Below are 15,939 nucleotides of genomic sequence, written 5' to 3'. Positions count from 1 at the left end.
AGTGGGAGTGAACTACAGTGTGGACGGGCGTCGCTCTGAATATAGTGACGTCAGTTTTCTCTGCTGTTTTCTACCAGGGAGGGGAGTGGTGGAGGGGGCGCTCAGATCGGTGAACTAATATTATCCAACGCGCTTCCCGCCCGTCTAGACCAGTTAAAGCACGCTGGCTGGGCCAGGCTAAGCTAGCAGGGAAACCAGGCAGACCTGACAACAGCTTAGATGGTAACGGAGTACCAAAGTCCTGATGTCACTCGTTCATCCCCCTGGCTCAGTCCCTGTGCAGTGGAGAATAATAATAACGGGCAATCTTAGAATGGTCTCATATAAGAATTGTGGTACAAAAATAAACAAATTGTCCTGGTGCTATTGTCAGGGAGGTGGCTCTGTATCGTTTGCAATAGTCAGTCACTCAGCATGTACTTTATTTTTAATAATTCAGCAGCAGTAACATTACCCATATGCTTCTAAAGGACGTTTGACTTTGGTGCTCTATCTATAGGACACAATACATCTAACACTTTATATATATATGAAATAAAGAAGTGATTAAAACGATTTAAGAGTGGGCGCACACACTTCATTCCATTGACCTATACTTGTATTTCCCCATTGAGTTTACCCAGGCGGACACAAGCAATATTTTCTTCTGAACACCCCCTCAAACGTAATTACTGGATTCTCTTAGTCATTCTTTTATAATATTATTTATTTTTTCTTTTCTGTGAACGCAAATCCCCCTCGACTCTTTCACAGGCCAGAGATCTATATATGAGAGGGGGAAGGGGGGGGGGGGGATGTGTGGATAATGTAATAAAACCACACAATGGCAAACTTAATTGCTTGTGGTGAAAGACACAGAGAGCAGGGGAGGAGAGGCCTTCAGAGAGAAGCGTGGAGAAAGGGGGGGGGGGGGGGGGGACGACAAAAGAACAGGGGAGTGAGCGTGTGCATGGCGGAGCGAACGAGGGCAGAGAGAGAGAGAATCCGGATACGGAGTGTGCATAATGGACAGGGAAAAGAGAGTGGTGTAAAGTAACTAAGCAGTACATTTGCTCAAGTATACCATACTTAAGTATATACAATTTTGAGGTATGTGTACTTTACTTGAGTATTTCCAATTTCCAGTACTTTTGCTTCTACTCCACTACATCTCATGCAAAGCCAGAATGTGTACTGTTACTCCACTACAATTATTTTAATACTTTAATATACATTATAACTTATATGGGAGAGGGGTGGGGCCGAGAAAGGCCCTTATTGTCTGACTGGGACACACCCAGAGCCTGTTGCCATGCCAACGAGGTACAGAGCCATGCGACACACACTAAGGGAGGAAGGCCTGTAAAGCACAGGGTGAATCTTTCAGACGGAACGACGGCGTGACAATAACCCTGATCCGCAAACGGTCTCTCGTATTTTGCAGCTGACACCTCAAGGTGCAGCTTGGTGTGTGTGTGTGTGTGTGTGTGTGTGTGTGTGTGTGTGTGTGTGTGTGTGTGTGTGTGTGTGTGTGTGTGTGTGTGTGTGTGTGTGTGTGTGTGTGTGTGTGTGTGTGTGTGTGTGTGTGTGTGTGTGTGTGTGTGTGTGTGTGTGTGTGTGTGTGTGTGTGTGTGTGTGTGTGTGTGTGTGTGTGTGTGTGTGTGTGCGCGCGGTTTGAATGACGGCAATAAATGCCTTTTAGTACCTTCTGACAGGCGGGGTTAAGTGGTCACATAAGTTATGAGCCCCTCACAGTCTACATTGAACAACGTAAACCCTATGTACTTTGGTTGACTGGAGTCCCTCAGGGGTCTGTTATAAGCCCCCTTCCTTTTTTTGTCCTTCAACACAAATCTCGTTGCTTATACAAGCCTTTAGATTGGCTATTGTCACCGAATGTTGGCACCAGAATAGTGGACGCACAGGGTTTATCACTATAGTGTCTGTGAGGTCTTTCTGACCCATTTAGAGGTTTTGAAGATGATTATCTTTGCCCGTGAAGCTCTCAGAATTGGTTCCCCTTCCATGACTAAATATTCGATTCAAATCATCTCTGTTTTTGTTTTTTTTTCTATCTGAAACATTTTCTAAATAATATGAATTTAGGCCGGATCGTTTTCGGTCAAATTGACCCCTGTCACCCCACGGGAGTGGACTTTAAAAGACAATGGCTCTCTGCAGAGGGTTGAATGTGTCAAAGCTTCTGGAGACGTATCCGATAACATCACAGGGAAAAAAAGGTATTTTTGACCTGACGTCAGCTTGTGTGGTACCTGGCCTTACTATACAGTCATGCTACAGTCATTTCTGCCTGGCCAAAATCCATACACTGAGGACAAAAACAAGACCTGAGAACTATTAGTGGACAGCGGATTGGCCGTTGCACATATAGAGCGCGACCCTCAATCACCCATTCGAATGCAAATGCAGGCCTTTCAGCCTTTGTATCCTATACTGTCTGGCAGGTATATCTCTTTGAAAACCTTTAGTGCTACTGATTGTGCGCGGGGGGACGACAATTAACACATCTTGCCTTAGCGTTTCCAAAATGTAATTCCTGGAAACTGGTTACATGGTTTAATGTTAGTTTTTTGAGGGTTTATACTTATTTTCAGATGTGTCTGCTTTGACTCTGTTTCTTTGAATTGTGTGTGTGTGTGTGTGTGTGTGTGTGTGTGTGTGTGTGTGTGTGTGTGTGTGTGTGTGTGTGTGTGTGTGTGTGTGTGTGTGTGTGTGTGTGTGTGTGTGTGTGTGTGTGTGTGTGTGTGTGTGTGTGTGTGTGTGTGTGTGTGTGTGTGTGTGTGTGTGTGTGTGTGTGTGTGTGTGTGCGCGCGCGCGCGCATGTGGTTTCTATATATTTCTCGGGGCCTTATCACACGTGAAATGCAGTTACGAACGGAGCCGGGCTATTTCACAGCACAGTGGCCCCGGAGGCTTCCTACATTGTGTTTAACATTGTTTGAAATATTTGTTTACAAGGTTCAGTGCTGCTTAATTTTCTTGTGATCAACTCTCTCTCTCTTACGCACACGCACACACGCATACGCACACTCACACGCACACGCACACTCACATGCACACACACGCACACACACACAGTCACACACACACACACACACACACACACACACACACACACACACACACACACGCATACACACACACACACACACACACACACACACACACACACACACTCACACACACACACCCACACGCTGTCTCTCTTTCTTTCTGTCTGTCTCCTTCTCCAGCTTGTGTTAACTTAACCCAGGCATTTTCTTTGAATTATAGTCATGCATATGCAGAGAACACTCCATTCTTCTGGTCTTTGTTCCGTTTGTCTAATTAGATGTTGCATGGCGAGATAAAAAAGCGAGCAGCAGGTGCCTTTTTTGCTAAGCGTCTACGTCTAGACAAGATGCTGGTTTTGTCACAAAAACATAAAATAAACGACTTTGGAAATGCACATACTGTAGTAGTTTGCTCTGGTATCACTGTCATTTTCGTCGCACGCTCAGAATCAGGATCAACTGAATGAACTGAAATGCTCTTTTTATGCAAGCTCTCAACAATTATTAGGGGTGGGATGATCGCGATATATATTGCGATATCGTCACCATATATATTGTATCGTCCTCCCAATATGGTGATATTGATTATTTAGTACTAGTAGTAGTAGTATACACATAGTTGTGGACACGTTGCAAAGTTGAAGTCAGTGTTTTACTGTTTAGAGGAGGCAAGATTCATCTACTTATTGGCCAGTTTGTGACACAGATTTTGGAATAAATACATAATTCCCGATTTTTGCCTTTTATGGTTATTTTTTCATTTTCAGTTACATATATCATGATATATTGTTGATGAAAGCTCTTGCAATATATTGAATATCACAATATCACGATATATTGAATATCGTGATATTATCATTATCACAGTCCTAATATCGCCGCACAGATGTCGTATCGTGAGGTATACCCATATCGTCCCACCCTTACTCAACATTGCAGCAGCGTTCATTTTCACAGCAAATTTTGATTTAGCTTTCGTCATTGTGTTTTGAATAAATTTGCATTTAGTTTGAGTCATATTTTAGTCATCTGAAATGTTTTAGTTTGAGTTTAGGTGTAGTCGACTAAATATCACAAGATTTTAGTCCACTTCAGTTCATTTTGTCGACAAATGTATTTCGGCAGCCCTTGATGGCCTCGTATAAAGCCTGATTTTAGACGTGGGTGCATGTTGACAACAGCCGATCTACAAGCTCACAACACGTTGCGGCATGACACGTTGTTTGCTTGTAGATCTTGCTATTTTCAGAGCACACCACCCATAAAACATAAAATGACTTGACTTAGTTCTACTGGATCTCTTCTCCACTAGTCTCTCCCTAACATTTCAGTCAATATATTTACTTTTACCATTTTAGTCATCATAGCTTAGTTTTTATGAAATGTTCATTAGTGAAAAGAGGTAGTCGATAAACATTTTTCACCAAAGTTCTAGTGGACAAAACTGCATTGCAGTTGCAGGAAGTTGATTAGCAAACAGCTTTTGTTTTTAAACAGCTAGCCTATATATATATATATATATATATATATATATATATAGACACAGTCTATATAGTTGGAAAAACATGGTTTAATCTAAGCTTAGACCACAAAAAAAAAACTTCTTTTAATAGCCTGAAAAATTGTCCGTGGGGTACTGAGTCACCATGTCCTGTGCATGACGTCTGTACTGCATATAACGCATTGTGTTAGTGCTGCAGCAGAGAGTGCAGACACATAGTTGCGTACACGTACTAAAATGATATGCTTGAGTGGCAAACGCACCATGGCGAGCGACAGGGCTCAGAAGCGCTTGTTCAGCAGCTTGTTGTCACTCAGGTGGAAACTGTTCCGCGGTCTGCCCATGCAGCGCTTCGTCTGTCATCGCGCTGTCATCGTTATAGTTGTCATGGTGCACTATTAAAAAAGAATCTCTAGAATATTGTCCCATACAGGCATGGTCATTCACTTCCCCAACAAACTCTACAACAAACAACTAACTCTATCTATCTATCTATCTATCTATCTATCTATCTATCTATCTATCTATCTATCTATCTATCTATCTATCTATCTATCTATCTATCTATCTATCTATCTATCTATCTATCTATCTATCTATCTATCCTTGCCCTTTATCAGCCAATTGACACCTGATCACCCCCAACGGGCACTGTCCAATCCAAAGTGTTCATTTTAACGTAGGCTATGCAATAGATACCACTCAACTTCTAAAACTCACTGAAGTTCTTCTGAAAAATTTAAAGAAGAATTCCCCCGCCACAGAAGGTATAGCCTGATCTGATCTCCTTCCAAACACACATAAAGGCCCATGAATTTTCACCGTAATTACCCAACTTTCCTCTGAAATGAGTCAACTTTGCGGATGCCATGGTCTAATGGTGTTTACCCAGCCCAATGAGCTATAGATGAAGTAACGCGGCATCTCAGTTTGAACACATTAATTTCCCATTACGGGACGCCGATGTGGTTACCTGCTGAGACCCCACCCCTTGACACAAGACAGGGGACTTCAACAACGTTGGGACGTCATACGGTGTGCCATTTGCAGGAAAACAGTCATTAGGCCTCCCCATTTTTGATCTCTTCTATTACTCACATTATATACAAACAAACACAATTAGCTGCCGACGCTGTAAGCAGGCATGAACGCGACGAGATGGAGTGCCTATTATAAATATAAACGCCTAACGGCAAGAGAAAAATGATCAAAATGAAACATTAAACATTGTGAAAGGCCTGAGGCGAGATATACCGGTTAATGTCCCTACGGACGATACTTTTATCTCTGATATCATATGAGCTTTCTGTGGCTTTGAGGACCAGTGCAGGCTTTTATGATGTCTTTTATTTTTCAGTGTCCCTGCCCACATGCATTTTCTTTTATTTTTATTTAACTTTTGGGCTTTGCTGGATGAGGTCATGAAAATATACTTTCTGACAGGCCGGTGTGAGGTGATGGGGTCCATGGCAAATAAGTAATGTAAAGGAACACGGCTGTGGTTTGAGATCTGTGTACAGTATATGAATTAAACTAGGACAGTGCCCGTTGGGGGGTGATCAGGTTTGATCAGTTGGCTAATTTGACATACACACAGAGACTTATTTATAGTTAGATTATCATCAAAAACTTGGTGTTTGGCCAAGTATCTGGGGGCCCACTTGCAATACCCTCGCGGCAGTGCGAAACACTGGAGTATATGGAACACAGCTATATGGTTTGAGATGGCTATTTATTTATCTTTTTTTTTATGGAGACGAGTGTCATGTGTAGTACAGTATGTGTCGTCGCGAGAGCGTGGGCAGTGTGTGATGGCTAATTGCTCATTCGATTGAAGAGCAGCTTCTTGCTCGGCTTCCTGTTGTCTCTCCTCCTCCGCCATTGGCACCGCTAGAGGACGTAAGACCAGAGCCACCCGTTATTCTGCCGCCGTCGAGTGCCAACTGGAAGCCCCGTCGCCCCGTGGGACTGGCAGCGTAAGAAGGGGTGGAAGTCTTTGTAGTAGTAAGACTCCTCTCTGGCTTTGAGCAGCGGTGTCAAGGAAGGACCCCCACAATGAGTTGGCAGTTTGAGGATCCAGTGGAGTTAGGCGGGTTAGTTAGAAGCACTTTTTAATACTTTTCATTGGTTCAATATTTCAAAAAAAAAAACCACACACAGACGTATGGGGTGTTCAATAGCACTGATTTATTAAAGAATGGCGAGAGGGAGAGGAGATAACGAACAATTAGAGGATAGAGATAAATATGGCGGCTGGTGTTGTTTAAAATGCTGCCAGGTTGGGCTCTAATTCAACATATTCGTTTATTCCTTTTGGCTTCATTGTCGCCTCTTATCAAAGATGGCAGAGCTTCTCATCTTCCTGTGAGATGAGGGACAGTGATTGTTTTGCTACAGAATAGCTCCTCTGAGTCTATTGCCATTTGCTTGGCCTTAACTCATAAATACCGAGAAAGCATTTGTGTCATTTTAGATTTTTTGCGTTGGCTATAAGTGTCTGGGTTGCTCAGTCAGTAGAGCTCTAGCCTTAGTTTGGACCACAAGTCCATGGGTTCGATCCCGGGCACCGTCAACACAGCATATGAGCAGCACGGCTTGTGTGCAGCAGGTCGTGCGGGAAGTACTGGGAGCTGATGGTAGGTGTGGCGCTCAACCTCCATCTCCCAGGGGTCTATAGCGTATCTTCTTATTGAAAAATAGCAGAAATACAAGCTTACGCCGCACTGCAAGCTTGCACATCTGCTATTTTCTTAAGGCATTTGTAGAATCGGCCTCGTCAGGTCTTATTGGGCTAAAGCGGCACCAGCGAAGTGAGTCCTCAGTTGTCCCCACTAACTCTCGCGCCCTTGGCATCGGAGGCTGAGCGAGAGAAGTCCTCCGCCAAGCTCTCTGACTCGCCATATGGAGGTCCCATTTATTTATGAACTGTTTAATTAAGATGAAATAGAAAGGGCTCCTTCCCAACTCTTCTTCTGCCAGTCTCCGAGAGGCTTCCAGACGTATTGCCGACAAATTAGCTGTTAGTGTTTTAATGAACAAACTGTGCAGTCAGGTTGATTCACGGAGCTTTTTGTGGAACTTATTGTTTCGCAGTACGTTGCCTCGTCGAGATGGTTTATTCAACCTGAGAGCCACGGAACATCAGTGAACATTCACGCACGCACGCACGCAACGCATGCGCACTGTACTACAGTATAGTTACCTTCAGTGTGAACATGTCTTTCATGTTCTTTCCTTTTCATGCATCCATGGAGTGTTTCCCTGATAGAGGTTAATGGAATTACATCAATTTTTTGTTTTGTTTTGTTTCTCCCACCACACACTGTTACTATGCAGATTAATGTATTTGTGGTGTAATTGTTTCAGTTAAACTAAGTTTTGAGGGCAGAGATAAATGTTTAATGAGTACACTTTTTTTAGACTGTTGGAATGTCTTGGCAGTACGCCTACTATTGGTTAGTTCCACACACACACACACACACACACACACACACACACACACACACACACACACACACACACACACACACACACCTGGAGGCTGAATCCATAATATACAGTATATGGATTCAACCAGACTTCCAGCCTCCAGCCAGACAGCCTAGGCATATATCTTTTAGGAGTGCAACAGATAATCAATCAATGTAATTGATTAAATTAAACAAATCAATATTTTTTTATAACATAATTGACTAATAGCCTAATCAATCCCTATTCTGAGCATGTAATCAATAGCTGAAAACCTTAAAAACAATGTCCAAAAACCTCAGATGTACAAGCGTGACACGATGTGAGCTTGTAAGATTGTTTTATTTTTACTTTTTTGCCTCAAATCGTTGTTCGACAAAATAATATTATATTAAGACCTCTTAAGTATTAGTATAGTAGTAGTAAGTATTAAATATCTTTAATCAAATTAATAATCTCTGAGAATATAAACCCTTTATTTTCTCTCACCCTGAATTTCCAAATGTCAATACTCAAATATTGTACTTCTTACTCGTCTACAATTATTTTACTGTACACTCAGCACTTCGGTTATACAAGCTCAGAGCTTATATAATATCTGCTATTTTCAAAGGATTTATTTTATTTTTAAAAACCAATTTCCCAATTTTGAAAACTTGTGAAATGTGAGGTAGGCCTACATATTTTCATTATTTTGTGTATTTTTACTCAAGTTCATATTGAATACTGAACTCTTGTAACCTCAGAGGTTCTCTCTGTGAGTAACAAGGATGGATAGGATCAGGAACGAGTACATCAGAGGGACAGCACAGTACAGAGGAGGAGGGATAGTGAGTATTATCGGTAGAAGGATGCCGAGGTTGGAACTGCCAGGCAGGAGGCCTATAGAGGAAGACCAAAGAGAAGATGTATAGATGTAGTGAAAGAGGACATGAAGTTAGTTGGTGTTAGAGAAGAGGAGGCAGAGGACAGGGCGAGGTGGACACAGATGATTCACTGTGGCGACCCCTGAAGGGAAAAGACGAAAGGAAAAGAAGAGACTTGTAACTTGAGTACATGACTGTATTGACATGTTTACTTAGTAAAAGATTTAGTACTTCTACCGTCACTTCTCTCCAAAGTGCAGTGGGTCCTGTCCTGACACTGACCGGCTGTGGCTGCTGAATGCATGGAGCGCAGAGGGACCATAAACTTTTAATGCCTCCTACCACTTGTGCCTTATTGCCTGGGGGTCAACCGTTCCCCAAAGTAACCCCACAAAATGACATTCAGAGTCCTTCCTGTCAAAACGAAAACAAAACAAAAAAAAACAGGGGACATTTTCTTAACAGCTTGGTGAATAACTTATAGCGAACAGCGAAAAGAGTCAAGCCCTATAACGGCTATGCAAGCATCTTCTGAAACCCCTTTCTGCTTGCCAAGTGAATGCTTTTGATTGCATTCTGTATGTTTGCTATATTCTGTGGAGGAACATCCCAGTCGAATGGGGGGGGGGACATTAGCCAAAAATAGACGACGGAGACATGGCTTTCACTAGTACGGAAGTGCTATTTGTGGCTGGGTCGGGCTGGGTCACTGGGTGAGTTCGGGTTGGACATTATTTACTATTCCGTCCATATATCGGGTTACAACTCGGACCGGACTCGGACCGCAACTCTTCTGTGGTGTCTCCCGTGGCTCAAGTTCGGTAGAGACCGCGTCCCTCTGTCATTGTCTACATGGGGAGGATTTCAGTGTCATATGTACAGATTTTGAGGTTTCCTAGGCGTGTATGTACAGATTTGCAATTCCGTGCTATTTCACCGTGTTTGGGTGAGACCGGGTAGGAGGGTGTCCTGTACCTTCAGACACAGGTCCTGGAGGCGGAGGCCACATCAGCCACTCAATAACATAACAGTTGCTGTATCGACAAGGGCTTACTGTACCTCACAGTGACCATAGGGATATTATGGCTGCTTGGTCCAGGTTTATTCCCCCGTGAACGTGTAAGTCTGTTTGCGCCGGGGTCAATATGAGACCTGGGGTATATAAGCAATAGGTGTGTATTCAACTCGGAGAGGCAAAAGCACCATTTAAAAGAAAATGTCAATAGGGCTTCTGTGATGTTCAGCGCGCCCGTGTGTGTGTGTGTGTGTGTGTGTGTGTGTGTGTGTGTGTGTGTGTGTGTGGGTGCGGGTGCGAGCGCACACGTTTGATTGGACAGAGTTACTGTACAGTGCGCTGCATGGGCAAGACACATCAGGCTGTGTTCCCCCATCGTGAGCGAAACCCATCAGCCCCTGTCACGTTCTCCTTGAAAGTGCACAACCCTGCTTAGCATTATAAAGACCCTGCATAGCAGCGAGGCATGGATGACTTGTCTTGTCTATCGGTGTCTTCACCATCTTCAACCGCTTATCCGTAGTCGGGACCCTCCAACTCATCCTCGGTCTGCATTCCCCAGGGTATTCTCACTTTCTCTCTCTGTCTCTCTCTCTCTCTCTCTCTCTCTCTCTCTGTCTCTCTCTGCCTCTCTACCTCCCTCGCTCCCCCCTCGCCATCGGCGGTGCAGAATCCCATAGCAGCCGATATCAATGGATGCATTATTAAGCACTTTAAAATTCCGCCTGAGTTCTCCATGTTACTTTAGCCATTCGTCAGACACTCTATGCATTATGGATCAGCCCCGGCGAGATGAACACTATTCAGATTCAAGTCGGGACCGCTATAGTCGGAACCTGTTAAACAAATGTTTTTAAACATCGCCGGGGATTGTCACTGAGATCTACGGCTGGGAAGAGGATCATGCCCTTTTTCATTTTCCTTTTTGTTTCTCCCTGCCGATGTGAAACAGCTCCAGCTGCCATTAAACTTGATTTGCACCAAGGTGTCATAAAAGCAGCTGATTTGTGGAGGTGTCGAATATTTTGGATACTGGGGCGCTTTATTTTCCCCCTGCCAGGGGTGTCCCTGTGCTACAGGCCCCCACAAAATAATAATTAAATAAACATTTATTGTACTTATTCTGTATTCTGCAGCTTTGTGTTGTTTTCATGCACCTTCATATTGATTTGTTTATTTCACAGCTTCCCTGCTGTGAAATAAACAAAACAGTCTGTCATGGCTGCCATTCTGAGGCCTGTGGAGGAACGAATATACATTATGTGCATGTGGCCTTTTGATTTGGTGTAGCTCCGCAGGGCCCTCAGAGGGGTTGATTCGGCACTGGGGTTTAGCAGCACTTCTATAGGCCTATCTCTCATTAGGCCTACACACTGGGGTATAGCAGCACTTCTATAGGCCTATCTCTCATTAGGCCTACACACTTCTATAGGCCTATCTCTCATTAGGCCTACACAAATACACTGGGGTATAGCAGCACTTCTATAGGCCTATCTCTCATTAGGCATACACAAATGCCTACTGCACGCATGATTTTTTGATGAATGCAGACATGGGTCACATTGATCATAGCATACTTATTATATAGATCACAGCAGTGTTGGCATATCCAAGACTGCTTTGAAGTTTACATCATACTTGACAAATCATAGTTTATTTATTTATTTAGTATTGTTCTATGTAGCTCTGCACAAGGCTAGCAGCTGGTGTGTGCGCGCATGTCACATTTTCATTTTGCTTTAAGTAGCATGTGACGTGTCAAACTAGAGGGTTTTCATGATTCTGATTCCTTTGCAAGCATTCGTTTTGCATAAAAAGCTCTCCTTGGGCTAAAAACGGCTATAGCTGTCATAGGAGTGTTCATGCAACACTCTATGGGAAAAATGTATGGGGTCTGGAACGAAAATGGCCTGTATTTCTCTGTGTGCCATGTGTCTGTGTGTCCAGAACTAATATTGCAAACCTCTGTACCGATCAACACCCAATGTGCAAACTGGCAATAAGTAATACACTGCCAATAGTTAAGAAGACGATACAATGTATCTTAGTCAAACGCCCTGTCCAGTTTAGTTAACTATCAAACTATCTAAATGGAAAAGGATTTCCTTCAACTGAATACTTGTTCTGAAAATATCTTTGTAACTTTGTTTGGTATAAGTGCTTTATAAATAGAGATGGTTGTTGGCTGAGAAATACCTTTAAACACCAGCCATACATCTGAAAGCACACACGGTAACGCGAGGTGAAAATTAATGATGCAAATGATCAGCATTCATTGCTGAAATTGAGCTGCGAATAGTTCACATGTGTGCCGCTATTTATGTAACAAGTGTGACGCCAGCATGCCTGGAGTCATGGGGATCTGTTAAGTTCTTATAGAACAATTATAATGGCACACACGTCAAGACGGAATGGGGAGAGGAGAGGAGAGGAGAGGAGAGGAGAGGAGAGGAGAGGAGAGGAGAGGAGAGGAGAGGAGAGGAGAGGAGAGGAGAGGAGAGGGGAGAGGAGAGGAGAGGAGAGGAGAGGAGAGGAGAGGGGAGGGGAGGGGAGGGGAGGGGAGGGGAGGGGAGGGGGACGGTATAGTTGGCAGAATGATGGCTAGATCGGACGAAGGCGCGTCATACCTTCCTAATGACAGAATTATGACCCCCCTCTCCATCTGCCACTCAATCATCTCCAGCCAATCGGAGCCCCTCGAGCCGGCCGGCCTGGCTCGGGTTCCGTCAGGCGCTCCCATCCACCCAAAGCCAACTCTTGCTGGGACAAATCATGACAAGAAACACAATGTTTTGGGCCGAATCTTTTTTTCTAATTACTCAGCCCAAAACATTGTGTTCATTGTCATGATTTGTCACAACAAAGACTTGGCTTTGTTTGAGGCTTAAATGTCTTTAAATAAATACTTTTCCATCATATCCCTCCTCTCTCTCTGCATGACTCCCAGTATCTGGTAGTCTTTCACCCAGTCTGGCTGACAACACATGCACAATAACATATTGTGCGCAAGCATGTGTTGTGTCTGTTATAAATGTGAGTGTGTGTGTTTGGTTGTCTTCCTGAGGCACGTGTGTGTATGCATGCATGCGTGCGTGCGTGCGTGCGTGCGGTTCACACAGTACTGCAGTGCGACTGCCAATGATTAAGCCAGGGCCAACGGAGGCCCAGATGATCCTCCTGACTACAAGCTGTATCTATTGTCCTCTCCCCTAATAACATGTGTGATTTTCACGGGGGAGAGCAGAGTGTGTACAGCCAGGCACACATACGGGGGTCTATTTATCTGGATTCTGTCCGTTTCCTGCCGGCCTGTCGCAGGGAGCGCCCAATCATTCTCCCTATGCCTCCCCCTGTTTTGTTCTCTCCGCTCATAATCCATTAAGGAGATAAGACGAGAGCTCCTGCAATGAAACAAGATGCTGCTGCTGGTGAATACCAAATAATTCACACACGCACAGGCACACACACACGCACAGGCACACGCACACACGCACGTGCACACAATCCCACCCCCCATTGCTCTCAACCAGCCTGAGAGGGACACTGGTAAAGAAAGAGAAGAGATAAAAGAGAGAAAAGAAAAGAAGCTGTGAGACAAGGTAATCCACAATATTGTGTGTGTGTGTGTGTGTGTGTGTGTGTGTGTGTGTGTGTGTGTGTGTGTGTGTGTGTGTGTGTGTGTGTGTGTGTGTGTGTGTGTGTGTGTGTGTGTGTGTGTGTGTGTGTGTGTGTGTGTGTGTGTGTGTGTGTGCGCGCGCGGCCATTTCTTCTGCTCCTAATACATACATGCAGAGTCACAGTTTATGACATTTTACAGTATGGTAAAGGGGGGCGCTATAGCAATCGTTTGAAAATAAAACCTTTGAACAGGCATAACTCATGCCTCGTTTGGCCGAAAGTCATGGCACTTGTTTCCACATGTGCCTTGACTCATGGGGAACACATCTGTCACTTTAACTAGTAAGCGCCGCCCTCAGATTTCCCCCCATTTTCAGCTGTTTCAATTTTTTTTTTACTGCAGCAGGTATAAACTGATTTTCTGCCTATGGATATTTGCGCAATTTGCGTGAAACGTTCTACAGACAATCTATAGGCCATTATATGAAATCCCAGTTGAAGAGAAGTACTGTATGTATGTGAACATATGTGAAATATATATAGCTGCGAGCAGCGATAACGAGCACTTTGAACAAGCATTTCTCACGACCTTGTTTGACCAAAAGCCATGGAACTTGTTTACACATGTGCCATGACTTCTGCGGAACACATCTGTCACTTTGTATGTGAAGAAATTTGTAAAAATAAATTAATAAAAAAGGAATGCAGCAATAAGAAAAAGTCTATATGCACTACGCACAGTAAGCTGGTCTGTTTAGGGTCTATTTGGGGTACGAACAGATGCAATACCGCTGGGTAACCTTACTTTACTTTTTTTCCTTTTTTCCTTAGAAATGAGTCCTGAACCTGGGGTTTCATATTACTTTCAAATAGCCTAGTTGTATACATCAGCGCCGGGGGAAACGGATTGCTACTTGAGTGCGGAGCGTCCGACACGCTGCTCTGTGACAGATAATTGTAATGATGCTGTCGAGCAGCATGGCTGCTGCTTTCAATCAGGGGTAGCTTTGTGCTGGGATCAGAGAAAATATACATGCAGGGATGATGTTGAAGTGAGACTGGGTGGGTGTGAGCCTATAATGTATGAAGAGGGGATATATATATATATATATTATATATATATATATATGAAACCCTCTCGGTTTCCATTTGTCAGTACTGCATGCGGGAATGCCCGCATGCAGGGAATTCAAACGAGAGCACTGCTTTTTTGTGTGCCCGTTTGATTGAGAGATCAGCCAATGGCTGAAGCATGGCTATAGAGAAGCCCAATTAGGGGGGAGCAGGAGATTGCCTGTGATCATTTGGGGAGAGAGAGAGGGGGGGGGGGGGGGGGGGGGTTTCGTGGTTTGGTTATGAATGAAATTGCTTGAAACGCAGGAACAGGGAACGAGATCTATCTATGGCACTGTACACAGATTTATCTGTGTCGGTATGATATTTTGCTCAGAGCTCTTTCATTTATGTATTGTTATACATTAAAAACACAAATACTGTTTCTTGTTTAGTTTTTTGTTTGATTTTATTTCTTTCCTGCGGCTTATCTTTGACCCTTAATTGTGTGAACTTTTGTGAAGGCCTTTCGCACTGCAGTTGCGATTTGTTGCTGTTCATGACCTTGATCGTGCTACGGTTTAGGGAAAGAATCCTATATAGTCTCTATAGGCCTTATATTCTTCTGCCAAACAGTTCTCTATATGTTCCATAAAGTACTCCAGAGGGGAAAAAAAGCATTTGTGAGAGCAACGGCCTTCGTGGAGTTGCGCCAAATGTAAATGCTTTTTTTTCCTAAACCCCCCTCCCACCTCACACACGCCTCACTCAAGGAGTGTTTGCTTGTTTGTTTTTCTGTTACTACTACTACTTCTCTCGTACGTACTCTCTCTCTCTCTCTCTCTCTCTCTCTCTCTCTCTCTCTCTCTCTGTCTCTCCCTCTCTCCTTATTATTTCTTATTCTTTTTAATATAAGTTTGGTTTGAACTCTGACATCCGCGTCTGCCCCAGGATGTCTGTCACAAGCTGCAGTCCAACGTTGTGACAATGCTTTTGTTTTATTCCCGTTGCCTTTTATGACCTTCTTCTTTTTGTCCTCTTTCTGTTCTTTGTTTTTTCTGTTCTTTTCTCCCCTTCAAGGTCTGGCGCACCTGACGGTAAACAACCAAGGTATGGGTGTTCGTTCCCTCTTTTTCAGTTTGAATAGTTTCCTTACCTTTTCTTTGGTCGTTTTCATTTAATTAGTTATAGAAGAACGGAATCGACCTCTCTGCCCCCCTCTGCCTCTCAACCTCACCGTGCTTGTTCCCTGCTTTTTCTAGCCCCCCCTCCCCAATTAAGGCATCTTCCTTCATTCAAAGAATCCCTCCATTCTTTCCAGCCGTTTCCCTTGTGCCATCTTTCTTCTCTCAACTCCCTCCAAAT

At 43.8% G+C, this 15,939-nt stretch overlaps 1 protein-coding gene across 1 annotated transcript in view; it reads left to right on the top strand.

Moving 5' to 3' along the window:
• The window catches only part of nrxn2b (neurexin 2b), a gene marked incomplete at its 3' end in the record, with an annotated part of 769,013 nt that overhangs the window by 107,073 nt on the left and 646,001 nt on the right, over positions 1-15,939 (top strand). The window contains exon 3 of the mRNA XM_080791852.1: positions 15,655-15,684. Within this exon, the coding sequence (XP_080647978.1) occupies positions 15,655-15,684 (30 nt within the window). The remainder of the gene's footprint in view (positions 1-15,654; positions 15,685-15,939) is intronic.

This window comes from Protomyctophum bolini, assembly GCF_963924005.1.
Source record: "Protomyctophum bolini genome assembly, chromosome: 20".
NCBI lineage: Eukaryota > Metazoa > Chordata > Actinopteri > Myctophiformes > Myctophidae > Protomyctophum > Protomyctophum bolini.
This window is presented reverse-complemented; position numbering and strand designations above follow the sequence as displayed.